We start from the raw sequence: 26,011 nt of genomic DNA on the forward strand, positions 1-26,011 counted from the left end.
TTTTTTGCCCACTCTCTGGGACAAGGTTTGTTGTTTTATTTGAACATTGGCTGTCATTAATCTTTTTGTATACACTGACTCTACTTACTTTGCACTTTGCTCCAGTACTGATTTTCACATTAATTTTATTAATTTATTTTCAATGTGTCAAACCAATGTGTTGCATAAACATGCTTTGTAAATTATTGAGATTCAATAAAGAGTGTTGATTCATCATCAATCATCATCATTGTAACTTTTTCATCCAGCTGTTTGTTCATGAATGCATTTTGTTTCATTATTTCTTTGCAACTTGTGCTGCGAGCAACACACTTTTGTAAAATGGTTACAAATGATTATGCCATAACCAAGGTCCCATGAATTCTGCAGTAAGTTAGATATAAATTCAATGACAAAGTGTGTGGATTCTGTGGCACTCCAATGCAGTGCACTGGAAGTTCTGCAATGAAATCATTTAAATTTAAATACTGAAGGTTTATTTTTAGTTAAGCCACTAGGAAAATAAATGTCAGGACAGTAGCCATTTTCTTTTTTGCTATTCAGTTTATTTTATGGTGTTTCCCATTATCACATCTCAAGTCCCATAGAGTTTTCAACTGATGACATGTAATTCCATCATAGAAAATATCAGTGGAAGCTGTGGTTTGGCTGCTGTGTAGCAGAGATTTGGAGATTTGTGAACCTGGAGAAGAAACAGAGGCAATGTGGGATTTGGGGCATATTATTGTTATTATTACTATTATTATTATTTATTTGTTCTTTGTATTGCAGAAGTACCTTGAAGCCCCAATTATGGGCCAGGACCCCATTGTGCTAGGTGCTGTACAAACAGAGAGCAAAAAGACAATCCCTTCCCCAAAGATCTTATAATCTAAGTAATTTATATTTAAGTATATTATATATACGTATATTAGCTACATGTTTCTGTTAAAATGAACAGAATGTTCATTTAAATGTTAGCAGTGAAATAGTCAATAATATGGACATTTAAATGTCATTTTTAGGTTTCAGAATTAATACCATATTTTGATGACTGAGAGGAATTCATACTCCATAGAGCTATTATTTCAAGTTGTCTGCAGACTCAGGAACACATCACTGTGTCCATTTACAATTAGTGCATGATTTCAAGGTTATCTTTACCACCATTGGGGCTAGAAATATTTTTTTCCAAAAATAAAATAATAGATTCCGAAGCACTTTTCTGAAACAGGGAATGGGAAAGGGGAGGATTCCGCATCACATTCTGTGGCTTCCTTGATCATACCTGTCTTATAGATAAATAGTGAACTTGATTCACAAGGCCAGTCAATCTGATATTTTTCTTGAGCACTTAATTCACACAGCAATTTTTTTTAAAAAAGAGAATAAATGTTTAAAAATCACAACTTATTCAATTTACTTGCCAAGCCATGAGTTTAGGGATCTGTTTTTCTCCTGTATAAGCTGATGACATCTAAAAAATATAAAACAGTGAAGTGTCAAGAGCAGTCTGAATGCAGAATTCAGGACTTGTTAAGTAAATAGCAGATTTTCAAGACATTATGCTGTAAACCTAAATTTGTAATGTAAATCTGCACACCTATTCTGAGGGTCTTAGATCTAATTAATTTTTTACAAACATTTTGAAATTCAGTCTTAAATACCTGGGACATTCATTAAGAGGAATTAAATCCCACCCAAAACATGCCATCTTAATTACTGAACATTCTGTGAATGAAATGCCAGTTCCATTTATATTTGGTTTCACCAGCTTTTAATCTTAAATTGCAAATTCTGAGTTTGGTAGACAGTGAACTGATTTTGTGTTTTTGTTTTTGGCAAAAAGAGTTAATCGGAATATAAATCATGGGTTTCTCCTAAAGGCAAACTGCAGGGACCTTGGCTGGTAGTGATTCACTTCCTTCACATTAATCAAGGATCAGATGTCAGAAAAGTGTAGGTATATTCCATTTGAGCATTTACCTGCATATTGCCAGTAGCCTTGGTCTTGAATAATTTCGTATATGTTTCTGTGTGAAAGGTTTCAGGGGATAGCAATATAGATCAGTTTTATTTTTGTTTATTTTTTTTTAAATCTTTACAGGTCCAGTACTGCTAACTCTCATTCACAAAAGAAGGCCTTCAATGATGCTAAGATCTAATCAGGGACCTGATCCAAAGCCCATTACAAATCAACGAAAAAGCTCCCATTGACATCAATAGACTGGATCTGGGCCCATATGAGTAAGGGTTTGGAGGATCAGGTTCTATTGCTGTGAGTGCCTAGATCTCCCTGAGCAACAACATTGTAATGACAGGTTTCAGAGTAGCAGCCGTGTTAGTCTGTATCCACAAAAAGAACAGGAGTACTTGTGGCACCTTAGAGACTAACAAATTTATTTGAGCATAAGCTTTCGTGGGCCACAGCCCGCTTCATCGGATGCCTAGAATGGAACATATAGTAAGAAGATATATATAATACATACAGAGAACATGAAACGGTGGAAGTAGCCATACCAACTGTAAGAGGCTAATTAATTAATACGACCTATTATCAGCAGTAGAAAAAAACTTTTGTAGTGATAATCAAGATGGCCCATTTAGACAGTTGACAAGAAGGTATCAGGATACTTAACATGGGGAAATAGATTCAATATGTGTAATGACCCAGCCACTCCCAGTCTCTATTCAAATCCAAGTTAATGGTATCTAGTTTGCATATTAATTCAAGCTCAGCAGTTTCTCCTTGGAGTCTGTTTTTGAAGCTTTTCTGTTGCAAAATTGCCACTTTTAAGTCTGTTATTGAGTGGCCAGAGAGGTTGAAGTGTTCTCCTACCGGTTTTTGAATGTTATGATTCCTGATGTCAGATTTGTGTCCACTTGTTCTTTTGTGTAGAGACTGTCCAGTTTGGCCAATGTACATGGCAGAGTGGCATTGCTGGCACATTATGGCATAATCACATTGGTAGATGTGCAGGTGAACGAGCCCTGATGGCGTGGCTAATGTGATTAGGTCCTATGATGGTGTCAGTTGAATAGATATGTGGACAGAGTTGGCATGGGGCTTTGTTGCAAGGATAGGTTCTTGGGTTAGTATTTTTGTTGTGTGGTGTGTGGTTGCTGGAGAGTATTTACTTCAGGTTGGGGGGCTGTCTGTAAGCAAGGACTGGTTAGTCTCCCAAGATCTGTGAGAGTGGTGGTTCATCCTTCAGGATAGGTTGTAGATCTCTGATGCATTGGAGAGGTTTTAGTTGGGAGCTGAAGGTGACAGCTAGTGGCGTTCTGTTATTTTCTTTGTTGGGCCTGTCCTGTAGTAAGTAACTTCTGGGTACTCTTCTGGCTCTGTCAATCTGTTTTTTCACTTCAGCAGGAGGGTATTTTAGTTTTAAGAATGCTTGATAGAGATCTTGTAGGTGCTTGTCTCTGTCTGAGGGGTTGGAGCAAATGCGGTTATATCATAGAGCTTGGCTGTAGACAATGGATCGTGTGGTGTGATCTGGATGGAAGCTGGAAGCATGTAGGTAAGTATAGCGGTCAGTAGGTTTCCAGTATAGGGTGGTGTTTATGTGACCATCGCTTATTAGCACAGTAGTGTCCAGGAAATGGACCCCTTGTGTGCATTGGTCTAGGCTGAGGTGGATGGTGGGATGGAAATTGTTGAAATCATGGTAGAATTCCTCAAGGGCTTCTTTTCCATTGGTCCAGATGATGAAGATGTCATCAATGTAGAGTAGGGGCATTAGGGGACGAGAGCTAAGGAAGCGTTGTTCTAAGTCACCTATAAAAATGTTGGCAGGTATCCATAGCAGTGCCACTGACTTGAAGGTATATATTGTCCCCAAACGTGAAATAGTTGTGGGTGAGGACAAAGTCACAGAAGTCAGCCACCAGGTTTCCCATGGCATTATTGGGGATACTGTTCCTGATAGCTTGTAGTCGATCTTTGTGTGGAATGTTGGTGTAGAGGGCTTGTACATCCATAGTGGCCCAGGATGGCTGCGTCATTACACATATTGAATCTATTTCCCCATGTTAAGTATCCTCACACATTCTTGTGAACTGTCTAAATGCTGCTGCTCCTTTCTCCTGCTGATAATAGCTCATCTTAATTATTTAGCCTTTTACAGTTGGTATGCCTACTTCCACCGTTTCATGTTCTCTGTATGTATGTATATATATCTTCTTACTATATGTTCCATTCTATGCATCCAATGAAGTGGTCTGTAGCCCATGAAAGCTTATGCTCAAATAAATTTGTTAGTCTCCAAGGTGTCACAAGTACTCCTAATATTTTTATGGAAAGAAAACAATATCATAGGGCCAAAGTCAGTTCTCTCAGCTCATGATATTTGAGTGTACAAGTCCAAAAGCAGAATTTGCAAACTGCATTCTTGCCAAAAGCAGTTTTAGATGGAGTCTTTTGTTTCATGAAGGAATGCTGTCATAGATCAGAGCCAGCTGAACAATTAGCTTTTTTAGAAATAGTGTATAATTTTTATAAGTTATTAGCTGGTGAAATACATGTAGTTAGAGAAATAACTTTTGTCTGACTTCCATTTAATACTGTGGACCTTTGAGTCTGAAATCTGAATAACAGTTAATACATATAAAACAATAGTAAATCTAGATCATATCTATATAAAATGGATCGCTAGTTTAACTTCACTGGGTCTGAGTCTGATCCCATTTGCACCAATTTTACAACAGTGTAATTCCATTGACTTCAGTGGAATTACTTCTGATTTACACCTGATCTACACAAGAAGAGCATTAGGCCCATTATCTCATATATCTGTTAAAATTCCCATGAATGTTAATGTACCACAAACTTAGCAAATTAGTCTTAAATCTCCATCTAAATGTATAATTTAGAATGATCTTTAAAGCCATCTTATACTAACTTCAAGCTTGAAAGCTTTTGTTTTATGACAGTGACAGTGATAATGTCATTACCGTTTTTAAGAACCTTTTTTTTCGTTTATGTACATCAATGACTATACTTTTAATAGTGGAGTAAAGTGGATATTGTGAATAACTTATTAAGCCCAAAGTTCTCTCTTTCTGGCAGCAACTTGTATTCATAAATTGACCCTTACAATCACTTTCTGTGTCACCACTTTCTAAGATTTGCCCTTTCTTATGGGTTTGATTGTGCCATGTGCCACAGTAATGGGAGGTGTGAAACTATAACACCTACAGGAGGCATTATTGTTGGATGCAGTTTACTACTCCCTGAGCAGCCAGACTGCACCCTCTCAAACACCCCTTTGAGATGCTGTGATCTCCTTGGGGATAAGGGATGAATGCAAGACTGGAATTCTGCCTGGCTGTCATTCAGGCTGCAAGGGAATCAGGAAGCTAATAAATGCTCCTTTCCTCACCACACAATGTGCATCCTGTGTGAGGCTCTCATACTTTCAGCAGGGTGAAACGGCAACATATTTTATGTGAATATGCATTTGTATTTAAACCAATCTCTTTCAGCGGGGCTCATGTCTTTTACATAATCCCATATTCTAATGATTGAGTTAACTGGCAGGAATGTTTGCTGAGATGGTGAATTTTAAGAGAATATTTTCAGACTATAAATTTTGAATTGCAAATATTCACCCCAGAAACAGGATTCTAAGGTTACTTCAATCCAATCAGGAAAGAGAAAAATACTGTGCAATGTGTGTCTGATCAAAACTAACCAACTCAGCTTAAATTTAGAATAGTTGTTCATAAGCATTTTGTTACGATCCAGAAAATCAATAAATGATTTTGAAAAAGAAATTTTGGAAAATCAAAAAAAACATGTTGATATTTTGCAAATAATCAATAAGGCTGAACTGATCAAGTAAAGTATTATCAATTGTTAGCCCAGTTCTACTCATATTGGTATTGACAAGAGGAAACCAATTCAATGCTTAGATGCCATGGTGACAAGTGTCTTTGAAAACAGCTTCTTAATTTCTATCTGAAATATTTTTCTTGCAGTGGCTCTTGTTATAGATCCTCTTTCTCATGGCTGCTTTTCTATTTTTGCTCTGGGCCCTTAGGTGTATTAGAGTGTGGGATCTTTCTCATTCTGTCTACTTTCCCAGAAGAGTATGAGCAAAGTGTTTATAACACAAAGAGCTAGTCCACTAGCACATGCAGTTTCACAGTTCCATTGTTCTACATAACCGTTTATCCCTGTTTATAACCTTTGTAGCCTTTCTACTGCTCTACATAGCTGTTTCTGCAACCAATTCCTGCTGCTATTAAAATGTGGAATCAAAGTGGTGCATTCTTTCTTGAGCCCTATGAAATGTTCTGCACACAAAGGAAAGCTTTATATTTTCATCATATTTGCAAAAAAGCAAAAGAGTCAGCTCTTTTACCAGGAGGGTTTTTGTCTCTATTTACTTCAAAGGAAAAAGCAGTTGGTACTGAAAAAGCAAGGAGACCAAAGTGAAGAAGAGGCATTGGAGAGCATTATACAACACAGTATCATAGTGCTGTTCATAGTCAATGACACCTCACAATGCTATTATTACTAAGACACTAGCCTAATCCAGCCTTTGTGTAAATAGATCCAACTCCTTTTACTTCACTGGGAGTTGTGTGGGTGCTCGGTACCTCTGAAAATTTTCAAAAATATCCGTTACTATACATTTTTTTCGATGTCCAGGTAGAGCCAAGTAGGTCCTCTTGAAGTAAATAAGAGCTATGGGGCTTAATCTCCCTGAAAATCAAACCCTAGGTGTTTTAAGTCACCCATACCAAAACTTATTGAGTGTTTTTGAAAATTTGGCCAAGAACTAGTACAATGCCGCACAATGCATCAGAAACAGAGCGGAATTTAGAGGTGAGATCTCCTTTGCCGGCATCCCTACTTTTCCCTAGAACACATTGCCTCACAATGTGGTATAATTCACACTTGATGTTTTCATTCCTCTTTTTTCATCAGGACAAGGCATACAAAGTCTCCTTCACTTGGATCTCATACATGCAAGTCTAGGAGAAAGCTATTTGTTTTTGTAAAGTGAGAACGTGCCATTTTTTACTCTTCTCCTACTAACTCTTTACCCTGAAATAGAGAGCACCACCTCTGCTTTTGCTGTCTGGGGAAGCCAGACTCTCAAGGCTCTTCTTAGCCTACATCCTCCACATGCCAACCTGCCCCTGTCACCAGATGACAAATCCTTTCAATGAAGGGATATATATATATCCAGTGGAAGATTTAGAATCTGTTCAATATTATAACTCTGGGGCACAGTGGCACCTCTCAAGGTTGCTATCAGGCAGTATGGTGATTCTATATGTAGGAGATAATGTCATTATTTTATTTTACTTCCTCAAGGAGTAGTTTTAAGATGTTGTCAGGCTGAGGAGAATTTTTAATACCAGACCAGTGTTAAATACCCAACTTTACCTTAATGAATGTAGATTGAAAGTCAAAGTAGTCCACCTTTTAGTAATTCTGCTGAAATAGGGGCTAAGATACAAGTTCCTGTTAACGGAAGGAAGACTACAGGCCAGTTACATTTTTGTCATGTGGGTCACATTATCTTGGCAGACTTTTAGGTTCTCCCAAAGTCAGTGATGAAACTTCCATTGCGACTCAATGATATTCATATACCATTCCTTTATGGCTTAGCTGCTAGATTGGTAAGCCTTTTCTTGGAGCCAGAGTACTTATAGTTTGCACTTCATTTAAAAAGAGTCAGAAATATCCCAGCTTGACTCTCAGACCCAATCTTGCAAATTAACATTAGATGAAGTACTCTTGAAGGGACAGCTAGGCCACTTTGTTAATGTAGGTCTTTTCTCTTCATGCCCTGCCCCCATTTGATCCAGTGGCCACAGTCCTTGTGTTCACATAGTGTTCCATATGATTTTAAAGGCGTTCTTGGATCTGCTAGTGGAATGACTCTTTTCAAATGAAAAAGAGAAACACAGAATAGCTCAGGCATGCCAAGCCTCCATATGCTCTTTCTGTTCCCTAGTTCTCTATTGCAGAAGAAGCAAATGTTAATGGATTGACAGCACTGATCACACCAATGATGAAATATAAGTTGTTAAATAAATATAATACTTCTGCCTTGGTGTTGCGGATGTCAGGGGCCCCAATTGTACGAGCTGCAGAGCACTTCCTGGGAGGTGCTGACCCATGGATTCAGTGAGAGTGAAAGGTACACAGCACTGCCCAGAAAGCTCTTAGCAAGACCCTTACTTCTGTGAACTTCAGAGCCATTTGTATTTGTTTCAGCTATAAAGAACAAAGGAGCAAAACAATTTGGAAACTGACAATAGCAGTGTCAGCAGCACACTTAGAAATAGTACATCAAGAAATATGCTGCTACTAGTTGATAAGTTTCATGGGTGTGTAAGGCAAGGAGTAGACTACAGAATCCCCTCCCCAGTCTTCAGAGTAGCAGCCGTGTTAATCTGTATTCGCAAAAAGAAAAGGAGTACTTGTGGCAGTCTGTAACAACTATGTCAGTCTATTATTAGGAAATTAAACCCAAACTACATTAGGGCAGGATTTTCAAAAGCATGCAGCATTTGCCTAACTTTTCTCCCTTTTAAATCAATGGTGGAACTCTGACATCAGTGGAAGCAGTTAATGCAAAAATAAATGCTTTTGAAAATCCAGCACTGTAGCATGCAATAATGAAACCACCAACACATCCTGTTGTGCCTCTCTGCTTCTGTCATGGAGGAGCTTTTACTATACAGTCATAGAATCATAGAACCATAGGGTTAGAAGGGACTGCAAGGGTCATCTAGTCTAACCCCCTGCCAAAATGCAGCATGTGTTGTGTCTATACCATCCAAGACAGATGGTTATCCAGCTTCCTTTTGAAAAGCTCCTGAGAAGGCGCTTCCACAACCTCCCTAGGCAGTCTGTTCCATTGTCCAACTGTTCTTACAGTTAGAAATTTTTTCCTGAGATCTGCTATACTGTAGTATGAACACATTGCCTCTTGTCCCACCCTTAGTGGTGAGAGAGAACAATTTTTCTCCATCTTTTTTACTGCAGACCTTCAAGTATTTGAAGATTGTTATGTCCATTCTTAATCTCCTTTTTTGCAACTATGTATACCCAGGTTCCTTCAGCCTTTGTGTGTATGGCTTGCATCCCATCCCTTTGATCATTTTTGTGGAACAGCTTTGGATCCTTTCCAATTTCTCTACATCCTTTCTGTTCCTTGGTGACCAAAATTGGACACAATACTCCAGTTGAGGCCTAACCAGCACCAAGTAGAGCAATACTATCCCCTCCCCTTGCATGCTATGCCTCTGTTAATGCAACCTAAAATTGCATTTGCTTTTTTTGCAACAGCATCACATGGCTGACTCACATTGAAGTTGTGATCCACCACAACCCCCAGATCCTTCTCAGCAGTGCGGCTGCCAAGCCAGTTTCCCCCCATTCTGTATTTGTGCATTTGGTTTTTGTTCCCGAAGTGCAGCACCTTACATTTGTATTTGTTGAATTTCATTTTGTTGACTAAAGCCCAGTTCTCTAATTTGTCAAGATCCCTGTGAATTTTAACTCTATCCTCCAAAGTGTTGCAGTCCAGCCTAGCTTTGTGTCATCTGCAGATTTGATCAGTATGCTCTCTATACCGACATCTAGGTCATTAATAAAGATGTTAAACAACACCGGACCCAGAACATATCCATGTCGAACCCCACTTGAGACCTCCCTCCAATCTGACATAATTTCATTAATAGTTACTCTTTGTTTGCGGTTGTTCAACCAATGATGTGTCCATTTAATGGTGGTTCCGCCAAGCCAACATTTCTCTAGCTCACCTATCAGAATGCCATGTGGGACTGTGTTAAAAACCTTGCTGAAGTCCAGGTATAGTATGTCCACTGCATTCCCCCTTTCTATCAAAGCAGTTACCCTGTCAAAGAAGGAAATCAAGCTGGTGTGGCATGATTTTTTCTTGATAAATCCATGCTGGCTACTAGTGATTGTCCATTCATTCTCCAAATGAAACATTCACAAATTGAATGTTTCATGCATTGGCTATAGTAGCTTCCCAGGTATCGAGGTCAGACTGACTGCTCTATAGTTTCTTGACTCCTCCTTTTTCCCCCTTTTCAAGATAGGCACTACGTTAGCCGTTCTCCAATCTTCCAGGACTTCTCCTGTTATCCATGAGTTTATAATTATTATTGCAAGTGGCTCCAAAGATTTCTTCAGCTAACTCCTTCAGTATCCTTGGGTGAATAGCAACCGGCCCTGCTGATTTGAATTCGTTCAAATTGGTCAGAAGATCTCTTCCCCTTTATTGTCTGTGGTAAGTTTGCTAGTCATCCAGTCATGTTATTTTTGGTCAGAATACTGAAGCAAAGTCACTCCCCCAGAGTTCTTCTGCAAACCTTTTTGGAACAGCATTCACATGGGATTGGTTCATTGGCTGCAAAAGTCCATGAAGGGCTTAGTGGTGTCTTTTTAAGATGCTTAGTGCTAGCTTTGTTAGTGTTTCATAGATTAGCATTTGAAATGTCTTAAGTACTTTCTGTAACACCACCAACCATTTGATAATAAGTTTGGAGTGTTGGAGAGGTCCTGCACTTCCACAATCACCAGAGACAACAAGAATGTATTGCATGGGGAGCTTACTAAATATAGGAACTTCCCAATCAGGAAGTTCTGTGTTTACTGCTTTGTCGTAAGTGGTGTTAGAAGTGAATGACTCCTTTTCTCTAAAGAAGGAGTAAAGGAAAGAAAAGAGATACATACCCCAGGCTGCCACTGTGGTCAGTGGGGAAAGTGGAAATTCAGGGAGACCTGTGAAAGCTGAAACAGGAAGCTTTGCTGGAGAAGTTTGATTTTGGCAACTCAGGCACCTGGCCTAGTTGGGAGTGTAGATTTGAGCATTTCTGGATAGCTTCTGTTTAATATCGAAAGCACAGAAATACTAGGTAAATGCCCTGATGTTTGCTATGCATGATGCTGCTGATGATATCCTATGTGCACTATCCATCACTGAAGAGGAAAAGAAAGAATGTGAAAGAGACTTTTGATGCCCATTTCAGAGGCAGAGAAAATATTGGGCCAAATTTAATAAAAGGTGCCAGGAACAAGGAGAAACAACTAAGGATTTTGTTACTGCAGTTCATAGTCTGGATGAATATTACAAATCTGAAACATTTAAAGAACTAATAAGAGATAGGTGATGGTGTAAGAAACACGAGTTTATCAGCACAGCTTCCATTAGATCCAGATCTCATAATAGCAAAAGCTATAGCAAAAGTGAGAATGCAAGAAACCATAAACAAAAGCAATGTGATTTATATGCTGGCAGCATAAGGGGGACTGCATCAGACAATATTGATGCAGTAACTGTGAACAGCGCAGTCAGACCAAATTTAAGAACAGTGCACAACTAAGGAGTGGGAAAGCAAAAGATATGTCAAGACACCAGCACATAATATATGTAATAGGTGGATTGTTGTGAGTACACATATTGGTTTATAATTTAAGTTTTAATATTTTACATAATATTTTATTATAAATAAAGTTAGCGTCATAGAGTACCTGGTCTTCCACATTTACCAGACAGGACCAGGTAGAGCTTAATAAACAGAGGAACTTCCCAGTCAGAGAGTTCTCTAGTTACTGTTTAAGGCATGCCTCTTTGTGTTTATGTTCTCATGCTACATATGTACTGTGCCATTCACCTTTTGAGAACTAGATTCAAATCCTTTTCAGGTTACAAGTAAAAAAATCGGCGGTCTTACCTTGTTAGAATTTGAATCACAGAACCACCAGAGATTTAGACTGGAATACTAGAGATGTTTGAGGTGTATGGGATTTTCAAAGTTCTGGGCCCAATCCTCCATGTGCTAAAAGGATCATGCCTTCCCTTGCAACACTTGCAAAATTTGTTCACGCTACTTTGGGTCAAGTAGTTATTGCCAACCTCAGCAATTTTTTGCTAGTTTGGCTACTTTTGAGAGGCCTTGGTGCCAAAAAATCATGAATTGGCAACAGGCAACTTTGGGGGCTAAAAATGACTTTCTTGTGTGAAATTTGTGTGATTTTACTTAAAGCCCTGCTCTTGCCCAGTCCCTGTGTCTTTTCTACCACCTGGTGGTCTGTCAAATGAGCAGCCACCGTGGCACATATGCAGCCGGACCAAATCTGCCTCCCTCCGCCAGCAGAAACCATGCGGGAATATAGGTGCTGGAACTAAGGGTGCTAGGGAGGTGCTGCCAAACCCCTTCTTGAAGTGATTTCCATCAGATGCAGGGTTTACAGTTTGGTTCAATGGCTCTTAGCACCACCATTATAAAAATTGTTCCAGCCCCCCTGCATGGGAACAGAGCCCCATTGGCCTCAGCAAAGTGTGGCTTCAGTATGTATCCAATCTGGCAGAGAGGCAGCCAGTGCAAAGGTGGAGATGGGATAAATCCATAAGCAGCCCATGTGCAAGCAACAGCTGCTGCACAGTGCTACCAACCTCTCTGATTTCTTATTAAATGGCAAAAAATTAGAAGCAAACTGTCCTTCAGTGACACTTTAGGGCTACTTTTTGCATGTGATTGGCAAAAACCTGAGCTTTGAGGTTCGCTATTAGCTATCAAAGAACTTAGCACTATTAGCGATCAAAGAACTTAGCTCCTGGTTATTCTGTAGTCCTCTAGAGTTCTGGACTAGTCTATTCTTGAGTGCTCTGTCCAGTTTATATAATTCCCTCACTTTATAAATACTAAACTTTGACAAAACAGGAAGACTTTTAAAAATGAACATTTGGATTTACATGTATTGGGACTGATTCACTGCCTGATGGCAGGAAGTCCACTCTGCAGGGAGCTCTACAGCTGGGCATTGCTGCCCCAAAGCTGGGCAGTGCTAGCTAGGGAGGAAGCATGGGCAGGGTGCCCAGGAAATGGGCTGATTTGCAACTTCTGTCTGGCAGCCTTCATAAGTGGGACACACAGAGGCTGTTTCACATTGGACACATACCATGCCTTTGGATGCTGGCATGCTGGGCTGCACACCCTGGTGCTAGAGGCTAGCAGAATCACACTAGCTGCTGGCATGATATCAAGTCTTGGCCACTGGACAATGGGCAGCATGCAGGTATGGTGACTGAAGGCGCAGTAATATTTTTCTAAACAGATATATAATTAATTTTAAAAGCAGCATGTGTGCCTGTGTGTTCAAGTGCGGAGTTATAATAAATGCCAGTGTGCCACGTTTTATCTTGCTTGTAGGAAAAATGATTTCAGTTTAATTAAAAAATGTATCATGTTCTGGCTCACCCACACATGCAGTATAGGGAGCGCAACAAGAGTGTCATACTGGTAGCACCAGGAACTAAGGACATAGAGCATAGGTGCAAAAAAAATCATGTAATGAGTTACATTTTACTCAAAGAGGAGGAAATGCAGTCAGTCATCCTCAACTTAGAAGCATTCAGTTGCTGGAGATCTCTGGAAGCAAAGGCAGGGGGGAGAGAGAGAAGTCTCTCTGCAGAGATAGAAGAGCCAAAAAGCAGCTCAGTGGAGCCTCTCTGCCAAGATTACTTCAGTTTAATGGCTGGACTAGCTCCACAGCCCTGACATGGCCCCACTATGGGTGGAAAGACTGGAGTAATTGGGTGGTGGCAAATCCTCCCACTCCACACTTTCTTCTACTCCTTGATCTTCCTGTGTTGCAATCTTCTCCTGCAGAGCTTGGATCCATTCCACATTGGCTCCATTCATAGAATCATAGACTATCAGGGTTGGAAGGAACCTCAGGAGATCATCTAGTCCAATCCCCTGCTCAAAGCAGGACCAATCCCAACTAAATCATCCCAGCCAGGGCTTTGTCAAGCCTGACCTTAAAAACCTCTAAGGAAGGGATATTCCATCACCTCCCTAGGTAACGCATTCCAGTGCTTCACCACCCTCCTAATGAAAAAAAGTTTTTCTTAACATCCAATCAAAACCTCCCCCACTGTAACTTGAGACCATTACTCCTTGTTCTGTCATCTGCTACCACTGAGAACAATCTAGATCCATCCTCTTTGGAACCCCCTTTCAGATCACTGAAAGCAGCTATCAATTCCCCCCTCATTCTTCTCTTCTGCAGACTAAATAATCCCAGTTCCCTCAGCCTCTCCTCATAAGTCATGTGTTCTATCCCCTAATCATTTTTGTTGCCCTCCGCTGGACTCTTTCCAATTTTTCCACATCCTTCTTGTAGTGTGGGGCCCAAAACTGGACACTACTCCAAATGAGGCCTCATCAATGTCAAATAGAGGGGAATGGTCATGTCCTGTTAGCTGTTAGCCTTCTTGGCAACAAGGGCACACTGTTGACTCATATCCAGCGTCTCATCCACTGTAACCCCTAGGTACTTTCCATTTCACACAGAGGAACTGCACTGGTTCCAATGCCAGGGGGCCATCAGCATTGCAGAGATAGAGGCAAGATTTTCCATGTTATTCATTCATTCATTCACATTCCACCACAAGATAATTTGGCTGCCTCTCTTTATTGTCCCTCTAAAGCACATTCTTTTAGGTGTCCTGACTCTCATGTTTCCCCCTGAAAGTGATACCCTCAATTTATACAAATGCAGATTTTCCAGAATGCCTCATACATTTATGATATCACTTATACCATTGCATACAATGAGACTTATGATCTCTACAGTGTTCAGCAAAGAGGAGCTGCCAGGTAGATTTCACATAGGAGAAAACTCAATATTTAACATTTTAAAACTAATTTCTGTACTAATGCTCCTCCCAGTTTCTAGAAATTCATCACGTAAATATAAAATTCATTCAATTTTAATCTTGCCGTGAACCTTAATGATTCTATGATTTTAATAGGGCTCTGATTAAAAAGTACTTTTACAGGTACTTTTACAACCCTAGAGCATATAACTAAGAGCTCAGGATCCACTGAAATATCCCTTTCCTGAATGCCTGTCCCACAGAGCTGATGCTGCATCTTGAATCCAGTTCAAATGGACTCTGAATGGGATTTTCAAAAAATGCCCATCCCTGGCCTAATTCTGCTCCCATTAAAGTTGATGGGAAAACTCTCTTTGACTTAAGTGAGAGAATAGTCCAGTACTGTGCACTTCTGAAAACCATATTTGTGACTTTTGATGGTCAAGAAGAATAAGTACCACACTGATTCCAGAGTGACATAGTGTTTCCTTCTCTAATGCAGGTAGACTTCTGTGTAAAGGGCTGTAAATCCACCATTCAAGAAGCACTATAGTTCGTTCAGACACACACACACACACACACACACACACACACAATTCATACCTCACAGTAAATTCCACTTCTTCACTGGACAGCTCTTTTTTCTTTCTCTCTCTCTTGTAGATTTCATTCAATGAACTGAAGAGGAAGTATCATTAGGGCTTTGTTTCTGATTGCTACTATGCCTCAAAGGGCTTACAGTCTAGTTAGAGAAAATAAACAGTGTACAAACCCATCACAATGAGATTAGAGAAGCAGTGTGTTTTGGGTGCAGCTTCATGAGGAAAAAAAGGTGTGCTCAGAACTCAAGTTAGCTAACTTGAGTCAATTAATGTGAGGTAAAATCACAAGGCAGTTTGTAATTTTCACACAAGTTAGCAGATCAGGTTAAAGACTATGGGGGAGCTTTGGGTTTACCTTGACCTGCTAACTTGTGTGAAAACTACAAGGTAGCATAAATTAAGAATACATTTTTCCCTAGTGAAGACATGGCCTTAGTGATAAAGCTAAGCATTATCACCCCTACTCAGCAAAGAACTTAAGCATGTTTTAATTTTAGGCATGTGAATTCTGTGAGAGTACTCATGAGCTCAAATAATGTGGTGAATCTGGGCCTGTTTTAGTAATTCCCTGATTTTATTTGGATTTTTATTTTTAAAGAGACAGAGCATCTAGTGGTATCTCTGCTTTTAGGAGACTCTGTTAGCACTGAGAGCAGGAAACTAAGTGATTTGACTGGCATAGAGAGAACCCACTGAATTACTAAAAAAGAAAAGGAGTACTTGTGGCACCTTAGAGACTAACACATTTATTTGAGCATAAGCTTTCGCTTATCGAATGAAGTGAGCTGTAGCTCATGAAAGCTTATGCTCAAATAAATTTGTGCCACAAAGTACTCCTTTTCTTTTTGTGAATACATACTAACATGGCTGCTTCTCTGAACACTGAATTACTGAAGCTAAATGATAAATGAAAAAACCCATTGTTTCATGTTTTCTGTGTGTGTATATAAATCTCCCCTCTGTATTTTCCACCAAATGCATCTGATGAAGTGAGTTGTAGCTCACGAAAGCTTATGCTCAAATAAATTTGTTAGTCTCTAAAGTGCCACAAGTACTCCTTTTCTTTTTGCGAATACAGACTAACACGGCTGCTACTCTGAAACCTGAAGCTCAACGAAATCTCGCTCCAAAAGAACCTTCAAGTTTGAGGCATTGAGGAAGCCTGCATGAGCTGCGCCTCTTCTCTGGATTAATTAAATGTTTCAGTTTTCAGTTATGTCCAGCCCTTACCATGTTTCATGAAATCTCTGAAAGAAAAAAAATTTAGAATGTGCATATTTTACTGCAGATTAGCAGTTTAATCCATGATTTAGGTCCATTAGCTAGAGGTGGTGTTACTAGTTTGGACAATCAGCTTTAAAAGAAGGACTCATCCAAATCTGCACAAAAGAATGAGGGAGAAAACTACTGAGGTCTCTTTCTGTTTTGTTTTGGAAAAAACTCTTTGTACCCTTGTGTAAGAAACTAGTTGGATAAACACTTGCTAAACTGCACATTAGTTTAAGAAAAACATCCATTAAGTTTAGCTTGTACATTCAGGGTCAAATTATTTCATTATTATATAGTCAACTGAGCTGGCAGTAGTCATCTTTTGTATTTTTTTAATTATTATTTTTGCATGGGTCTTTTAAGTCCAAAACCAGTATTGGCTCCAGCTGTCCCAGTTTATTTAGCTGCTTTCACTGATGCTGGCAGCAGTTTCCTATAGCACGTCTAATGAATGGGATATTAAGATGTACTAGCTACATTCAGTCCACTGGACAAGCTTATTTGCTGGACGTACCTGGTATATTATTTTTCAGCAGTGAAGTGTCTAACATTGCTGGCATTATGTGGTCATAATTAGGTTTCAAAGTTCCTTAATCTTTTCCCTGCTAAGAATAGTTTAAATTTTCTGTAATGAAGTAATTCTGTGATTTTGGAGACAAAAATAAACTTCTGTTGCACCTTCTGATTACATTCCTTTTTAAGTACTGCAGGTAAGCTATATGATCCTTTTTCCACTTGTTTGGAGTTTGATTTTCAGAGGGGCTTTGCCCCAACCTCCTTTTGTATTTGAACATATAAGCCCTATGCACAGTATTTTTAAGCATTAATGCTTGCACATGCAGTTGATAGAGTCAAACTTCTACATATTCTAGTATTAGTGCTTGTAAAATGAATGTGCAGATGTTTGCATGCCCCTGGTTTCTGAAAATTAGGATTCATAATTTTAATGGTCCAAGGGATTTGTAAATATCTGCTTATATAATCTACTTGAAATACAAATTAAAATTTAGTACATTTAGACCAGAATAAGCTTATCATAGAGTCATAGAAGATTAGGGTTGGAAGAGACCTCAGGAGGTCATCTAGTCTAACCCTCTGCTCAAAGCAGGACCAACCCCAACTAAATCATTCCAACCAGGGCTTTGTCAAGCTGGGCTTTAAAAACTAAGGATGGAGATTCCACCACCTCCCTAGGTAACCCATTCCACTACTTCACCTAGCGAAACAGTTTTTCTAATATCCAACCTAGACCTCCCCCACTGCAGCTTGAGACCATTGTTCCTTGTTCTGTCATCTGCCACCACTGAGAATAGCCTAGCTCCATCCTCTTTGGAACTCCACTTCAGGTATTTGAAGGCTGCTATCAAATCCCCCCTCAGTCTTCTTTTCTGCAGATTAAATAAGACCAGTTTCCTCAGTTTCTCCTCAAAAGTCATGTGCCTCAGCTCCCTAATAATTTTCGTTGCCCTCTACTGGACTGTCTCCAATTTGTCCACATCCTTTCTGTAGTGGGGGATACACCCAAAAACTGGATGCAATACTCCAGATGTGGCCTCACCAGTGCCGAATAAAGTGGAATAATCACTTCATAGATTCATAGATACTAAGGTCAGAAGGGACCATTCTGATCATCTAGTCCGACCTCCTGCACAGCGCAGGCCACAGAATCTCACCCACCCACTCCTATGTCTGAGCTATTGAAGTCCTCAAATCGTGGTTTAAAGATTTCAAGGAGCAGAAAAGCCTCCCTCAAGTGACCCGTGCCCCATGCTACAGAGGAAGGCGAAAAACCTCCAGGGCCTCTCCAATTTGCCCTGGAGGAAAATTCCTTCCCGACCACAAATATGGCGATCAGCTAAACCCTGAGCATATGGGCAAGATTCACCAGCCAAATACTACAGAAAATTCTTTCCTGGGTAACTCAGGTCCCATCCATCTAATATCCCTCGATCTGGAAATGCTCCTATTAATGCAGCCCAATATGCTGTTCGCTTTCTTGAGCACACTGTTGTGCACAATAAGGGCACACTGTTGATTCATATCCAGCTTCTTCTCCACTGTAATCCCCAGGTCCTTTTCTGCAGAACTGCCACTTAGCCAGTCGGTCCCCAGCCTGTAGCAGTGCATGGGATTCTTCCGTCCTAAGTGCAGGACTCTGCACTTTTTCCTGTTGAACCTCATCAGATTTCTTTTGATCCAATCCTCCAATTTGTCTAGGTCACTCTGGACCCTATCTACCTCTCCCCTCATCTTTGTGTAATCTGCAAACTTGCTGAAGATGCAATCCATCCGATGATCCAGATCATTAATGAAGATGTTGAAGAAAATCAGCCCCAGGACCAACCCCTGGGCACCCCACTTGATACCGGCTGCCAAATAGACATCGAGCCGTTGATCACTACCCGTTGAGCCCGACGATCTAGCCAGCTTTCTGTCCACCTTATAGTCCATTCATCCAATCCATACTTTTTTAACTTGCTTGCAAGAATATTGTGGGAGATTGTATCAAAATCTTTGCTAAAGTCAAGGTATATCACGTACATCCCTTTCCCCATATCCACAGAGCCAGTTATCTCATCATAGAAGGCAATCAGGTTGGTCAGGCATGACTTGCCTTTGGTGAATCCATGTTGACCATTCCTGATCACCTTCCTCTCCTCCAAATGCTTTAAAGTAGATTCCTTGAGGACCTGCTTCATGACTTTTCTGGGAACAGAGGTGAGGCTGACTGGTCTGTAGTTCCCTGGATTCTCCTTCTTCCCTTTTTAAAAGATGGGCACTATGTTTGCCTTTTTCAAATCATCCAGGACCTCCCCAGATCACCATGAGTTTTCAAAAACAATGGCCAATGACTCTGCAACCACATCAGCCTACTCCCTCAGCACCCTCGGATGCATTGCAACCAGCCCCATGGACTTGTGTATGTCCAGCTTTTCTAAATAGTTCTTAACCTGTTCTTTCACCACTGGGGGCTGCTCACCTCCACCCCATACTGTGCTGCCCAGTGCAGCAGTCTGGGAGCTGACCTTGTCTGTGAAGACTGAGGCAAAAAAAGCATTGAGTACTTCAGTTTTTTCCATGTCATCTGTCACTAAGTTGCCTCCCCCATTCAGTAAGGGTCCAACACTACCCCTGACCTACTTCTTGTTGCTGTAGACACCTGTAGAAACCCTTCTTGTTACCCTTCACATCCCTTGCTAGCTACAACTCCAGTTGTGCTTTGACCTTCCCAATTACACCCTTCCATGCTCGAGCAATATTTTTATATTCCTTCCTAGTCATTTGTCCAAGTTTCCACTTCTTATAAGCTTCCTTTTTGTGTTTAAACTCACCGACAATTTCTCTGTTAAGCCAAGCTTGTTGCCTGCCATATATGCTGTTCTTTCTGCACATCAGGATGGTTTGTTCTTGCACCTTCAATAAGGCTTCTTTAAAATACAGCCACTTCTCCTGGACTCCTTTTTCCCCTCATATTAGCCTCCCAGGGGATCCTGCCCATCAGTTCCCTGAAGGAGTCAAAGTCTGTTTTTCTGATTCATTAAATCTCTGTGCATAATCTACACAAACATTATAGTGCTGAAATCAGTATTTGAAAGACCTTTCTAAAAGCATACAGCCTTGTCTACAGGAGAAAGCTGAACTGGTTTAACTAAAGGTGTGATTTTTAAACTGATTTAGTTAGATTGGTACAAACTGCTGTGTGAACACTCTTAGTTCAGTTCAGTTGAAGATTTATTTTGGTTTAGCTTATGTCGATTAGGAGTCAGTTTAAGTTAAACTCATATAAGCCACTCTTCCATCGAAATAAGTGTCCAAATGGGGACATGCAAGGGTTTAACTTCAAGAAAAAGATTAGTGCTGCTTACAAATCCTGTTAGTTAAGGGCAAATCATACTTGCCTGTGGAGATACCCTGTGGGAGCCTAAGAAAAGGCCCTGGAAACTCACCATGTGCCATTTCTATCATATTGCACCCTCAGGGAGAGTGGATAGAAGGTCTATGGAGGAGGCTTTGGCCTCCCAACCCTGCTGATCTCTTGGATAAATGAGGAAGGGAACTCTAGGTTCCACGGGCAGCTCTAATGGGGAAGCTGAATGGATCTGTGCTCTCCTATCTCACCTAAGTGGAGGGGACATTCAAAGCAAGTCTGAAGACACTTTCAGCCCAAACATTTAACTAATGGGACAATGAAGGGCCCACTCCCATGGGATGGTATCTTTAGGGGGCTGATCTAGATTCCATTGAAGTAATTGACTCTGACAGGAAGAGAAACTGACCAAAGTACAGAGGCTGTGATACCTGTGAAAGAATAATAGTAGCGCTTAGCCCTTATTTGGTGCTTTTTATTTGCCAGTCTCAAAGCACTTTACAGAAGAAGCAATCTCCATACATGAATTTTATAGATGGGGAAAGTGAGGCACAGATTGATGAATTGACTTTCCCAAGGTAATTCAGGCCAGTGACTGAGCCAAGAGTAGAACCCAGATTTCCTGAGCCCAGTTCTCTAAATTAAATTAAATTAAAATTAAATTTAAAAAACTAAATATTTACAAATAAGGTATTAAAATGGGATCATTTTTAATCCTGTTCATTAATCATTTAATGTTTTAAACTTAAAATGTCCACTATCTAAAACAGTTACACACTCCAGAATGTGTGTGCTAGTTATCTGTGTCTGGTATGAGGCATGGGGAGAACCCCCAATTGTGTTACTGTTGAGAAAGGAAGTTGCAGCCTAACGTAGGGCCAAACTCTCACCTCCATCTGTGCATCCCCAGTAACTTTAGTGGGGATACACAAGTGCAGCCTCAAGCAGAATTTGGCCTTTAATTGCTTACAAACTAGCAAGAATAAGGTGAGATAGGTTTGCATATCATACCTAGAGATCATCATTAGATTTATTATTTGTATCACTGCATTGTTTATAGGTCTCAGCCAAGATCAGGATCACTGTGTGCCTGGTGCTGTACAAACACATAAGAACCAATAATGCTTAATACAATAGTTTACAAAATAGATAGCCCCTTCCCATGCAGAATTCTTGTGCAGGAGCCAGTTATTATGCTACACCCAGTAGTTGCCCAAGCCCAAGGGGCTCCTGTTAGCATTTCCAGCCTTGAATACACCAAGTAAAGCATGTCTGAGCATGGGAGAAGGCATCTCCTGCCTGCCTTCCTTCCTTCCCCTTCCCATGTATGCATGAGTCCTGGGAAGAGCTAGATACCTGTGTATCTTATAATACAGGCTAACACTTTTTCTGAAAGTGTAGGAAGATTGCTTGTGAGCATTATATGTGAACCTTCTCTCTCTAAAGATATAGAATGGGATTTGAAAATGTGTACAGTGCTGGTCTAATTCAGTTCCCGTTGACTTCAGTAGAAGCAGAGTTAGGCCAGCACTGAAAATCCATCACACTTTTTCTCCTGCTTTTTGCAGGCAGCATCTGCAATCACCACTATTTGAGTAATATATTGCCTTCCTGCTCACCCAGAGTTGTTCTGGTTCTAAGAAACTTACTTGAGTGCAATAAACCTATGATATTCCACCAGGTTCTTAGCACATATAGATTGCCGACATCTTTATTCATAAGCTCTTTCCTATGAAGTGAATAGAAAGAAGTGAAGTTTTACACAAATGAATTTTCATAGGGCATGTCTACACTACAGACTTAAGTTGACCTATGTTAGTAATTACTGTGGTGGCTGATATCCACAATACCCTCCTTCTGTTGCTGGTGCGTGTCCTTCCCTTGAGCGTTACCAACAACTGAAGAGGGGCAGTGTGAGGGAGGGGCTGAGAGCCAGAGCTCTCAGCTCCACATGGCTCCTCACCGGGAGCCCAGCTGCCCCCGGGCTCTTGACTCCCTGACCCCAGCTGGGAGTGGGGGGGGGGGGCAGGCGCAGCCACCCTGGCCTCTTGCCTTCCTGTTCCCCTTCAGGAACAGGGGAAGCCGCCCGGACTTCTCGCTTCCCTGAGCGGGAAGTGGGGAGCCAGGCGGGCCAGCTTTCTTGTCAATTTGAGGGCTCTAACCAACAGTCAATGTAAAGCATCCCGTGTCTATACAGACATTGTGTCGCCCTAATTACACCGATATCAAACCTACGCCTCTTGTGGAGGTAGAGTTATTATGTCGGGGTAGTAGGGCACTCCCTGTTCTCTGAGCACTCTAAAAAAACCCACCTCAATGAGGAGCATAGCTTCCAGCATTGGGACACGGTCTACACTGGCACTTTACAGCGCTGCAAGTTGCTGAGCTCGAGGGGGAGGGGGGGAGTGTTTTTTCACACCCCGGAGCAAGAAAGTTGCAGCACTGTTAATTGCCAGCGTAGACAAGCCCTGACATAATTAGAGTGACATAAGCTGCCTTACATCAACCTAGTTATGTCGTGTAGACCAGGCCAGAGCCTCAATTTTCAACTACTTTGAAACTTAAACATTAATAGTTTCTGAAAAATAACATTCTGTAAAGAACATCTGTAGCAGGATGAATCAGTTTGAAAAGTTTCATTCTCTTCCATTTATGAAGGGGGAAAAGAGCTTAATTTTAATGTATAATATGTTTGCTGTGTATTCACTTTTTGCCATTAATACAGTCATTTTTTAAAAATCCAGTTGTATGCCAAATACTGTTTCTAGTTACATTAAATTGCTTCATGGTTAAATTAAGGATGCCTTAATTAGTTATAGTTTTCAGGAATATTATGTGAATTAATAATATCTAAAATATACATTTGTTTATTATGAGGAATGCTTCTATTTATTAAAGACTCAGAAAATATAGAAGAATTTATCTGAATAGTAACTGAAACCAAGGCAACTGAAGTGGTTGTAATTCACCCTTTTAGTTCATTTGTTGCAAGTCTGTGTATGGACACTTGTTTCAGAAAAAGAACTCCCTGTTCTTTTTTTACTAATTTAAATTATTTTTAACTAATTCAATTACAGTATACTGAAATTGGACACTCTTAATCGAAAACTCTATTTTCTACACATAGACTGGAATCAGAATAACTAAAAGGTGTGATTTACAAATACTTTAGTGATTTCTGTTTCAGTTCATGTGTAAATGTGTCCTGAAAGTCCATCAGAAACAAAATCTTGCTGGCTACTTGTTTTATTTCTGGTTGTATCATCTCTCGTCGCTTGCCTCTTCATCACTATCACAGTCAGTTAATTCACTGCCAGGTGCAGAGTGTATCCCAACTCCAGTTAATAGAAACTCTAGTTTAATTTGTGTCCCTGAGGATTGTGCCAAATACCTTTGAACCTTCAGTCCTATGAAGCTCCACAACAGTCGGAGGTGATTTTGAGCTCCACAGAAATTTAATTTCAGCCTTACGGGACATAGGAGTTCCAGAACACCGAAGTTCCTGGTTATTTGAATATTTGAGTTTATGAAGGTTTTAGATTTCCCCAGAAACCTTTGTGAGAAAGGACTCATCTGTATGAGTTTAGGCCTCCCTTCAGGAAAGCACTTAAGCATGTGCTTAACTGGTAGATCAGACTTAAGCACACTGGGACTTAAACAATGCTTCAACACTTGCCTGAATATGATGCTTTCCTGAACTGAATTCTTAAAGAACAGTTAGAAGTCCAGAAATGCACAAAGTTAGTGTGTCTTGGAAATGTATAGTATTTGTCTGATTGTATTACATAAAGTAGTTTCGCTTCTTTTAATTCATTACACTTGTTGTAGTAGGTAATATGTCTTATGAGGTCAAGTCCAGAAATTCAAATACACGCTGTTTATTTTAATTAAACTTTCTAATTTAATTTATTCTGTAGCATACATGCCTGTCTTCTGTGTAGAACCTTTTTCTATAATCATTAAAATACTGTACAGTCATTAGAAATTCTCCAGGACATGATTACATTAATGGCTCTTTTGTCCAGTTTGTTAGTTAGGTTGCAATTTGACCACAAGAGGGCAGTATTCTTTTCCCCCCTCTTGCCTGCATTCCTGGCCTCTCAGAGGCTTTTCTTCTAGTAAAAAGAGATCAGGTTGTATGAAACTGCGTGCAGTGGGCTACAGCCATAACCATACTTGGTAGCAGGATGCCCAACATGTAAAGTTATCCTTGTTTTAGTAAATGGAAATATAGCACAGGCCTGACCTGTTTCAATATTCAGTGGCTGTGGTGAGGTGACATCTGGCTGCTGCTAATTAGCTGCAGAAATCCCTTGCACATCTTCTAATGCCAGCATTGGCCAGATGCTGTCTGAGTGGGGAGGTGACCTGGAAGCAAACAGCTTTCTGCTTGCATGCAAAGAGAGCTTTTCCACCCCCTGCTTTGGGATTAAGCTCTGAGGAGGCAGAGCCAAAGAAGCCCGCAGGGGTCTCCCTGGCTGGCACCTGTGGAAACGACATCCCAAGCAGGGAGTTTTTGATGGGCAGTTAATGGATGTGTTTTATTTCTTCCAAGGAAATTACTCCATTTAATATTTTTTTTTTAATTTATTTTAGGTGTCCCACCCCTGGTTGCGATGGCTCTGGGCACATTACTGGGAATTATGCTTCACATCGAAGGTATGTAAAGAGAGTTTTTGGTCTTTAAGTCATGTATGTTTCAATTGGATTACAAAATGGTAAAGGGACCTGGGGTGCGGAGAGCGCGAATCTGTCACCTGTGCCTGATTAAACTTTTATCATCATCATTTGCATGAGCTGCTGAGGGAAATGCGGCATTTATAGATCAAGGTAACAATAGTATCTTCCCATTCCCAGAAGAGAAGATACTATGGTAGTATAGTAACTAGGGAGTGGTAGATGCTGAGTAGTTAGTGCCACCTCCATTCATGTGTATGAAACTCAGTAAGGTGAGAAAAGCTGCTTTATATGTAGTTACAGGAATGTACCTGATGATGTCTGGCCTAGGGTTAGTAGGATAGCCAATACCTGCTCCTATTAAAGTTAATGCTGTTGGGCCTGATTATCTGCTCACATAGGTGCAAACCAGCAGGAAGTCTGTTGAAGCCAGTAGAGGTACAGCAGTGTAAAACTGGAGTAAGTGAGAAAAGTAGGTTAAAACCAAAACATCATTGAAACACAGACATGAAGGAATTGGGTTCAGGACAAATGACAACTAAATCACAATAATGATTAAATTCCCTTTAAAAATTATTTAATTTCAAAAATAAAGATTACCTTAAAAAAGACAAGGTGTAAAAAGTTTAAAATCACCTAAGTGAGTTAGGAGCCTAAATCACATTTTCAAAATGACTGATGGCCAGATTTTAAAGGTATGTGGGCACCTAATGATGCAGATAAGTACCTTGTAGGATTTAAAAGTCTAGTTGCTTTTTAAAAATTCCACTAGGGACCTAGCTGCATTTTTTGGCGCCTAAGTACATTTAAAAATCTAGCTTTTAGGGATTTAGGGTCTAAATCTCATTGAAAGTCAATAAGAAAGGTCAGATCTTCACTAGGAATTTACATTGTTATAGCTACATCTCTCAGGGGTGTGAAAAATCCCCACCCCTGAGAGACGTAGTAAACTG

At 40.3% G+C, this 26,011-nt stretch overlaps 1 protein-coding gene across 20 annotated transcripts in view; it reads left to right on the top strand.

Annotated features, from left to right (window-relative positions):
• The window catches only part of MYT1L (myelin transcription factor 1 like), a 394,424-nt gene that overhangs the window by 323,308 nt on the left and 45,105 nt on the right, over positions 1-26,011 (top strand). For all 20 annotated transcript variants that reach the window (XM_043510300.1, XM_038397032.2, XM_043510302.1 and 17 more), the window contains one exon: positions 24,978-25,040. In XM_043510300.1, coding sequence (XP_043366235.1) covers positions 24,978-25,040 — 63 coding nt within the window. The remainder of the gene's footprint in view (positions 1-24,977; positions 25,041-26,011) is intronic.

This window comes from Dermochelys coriacea, chromosome 3, assembly GCF_009764565.3.
Source record: "Dermochelys coriacea isolate rDerCor1 chromosome 3, rDerCor1.pri.v4, whole genome shotgun sequence".
Taxonomy (NCBI): domain Eukaryota; kingdom Metazoa; phylum Chordata; order Testudines; family Dermochelyidae; genus Dermochelys; species Dermochelys coriacea.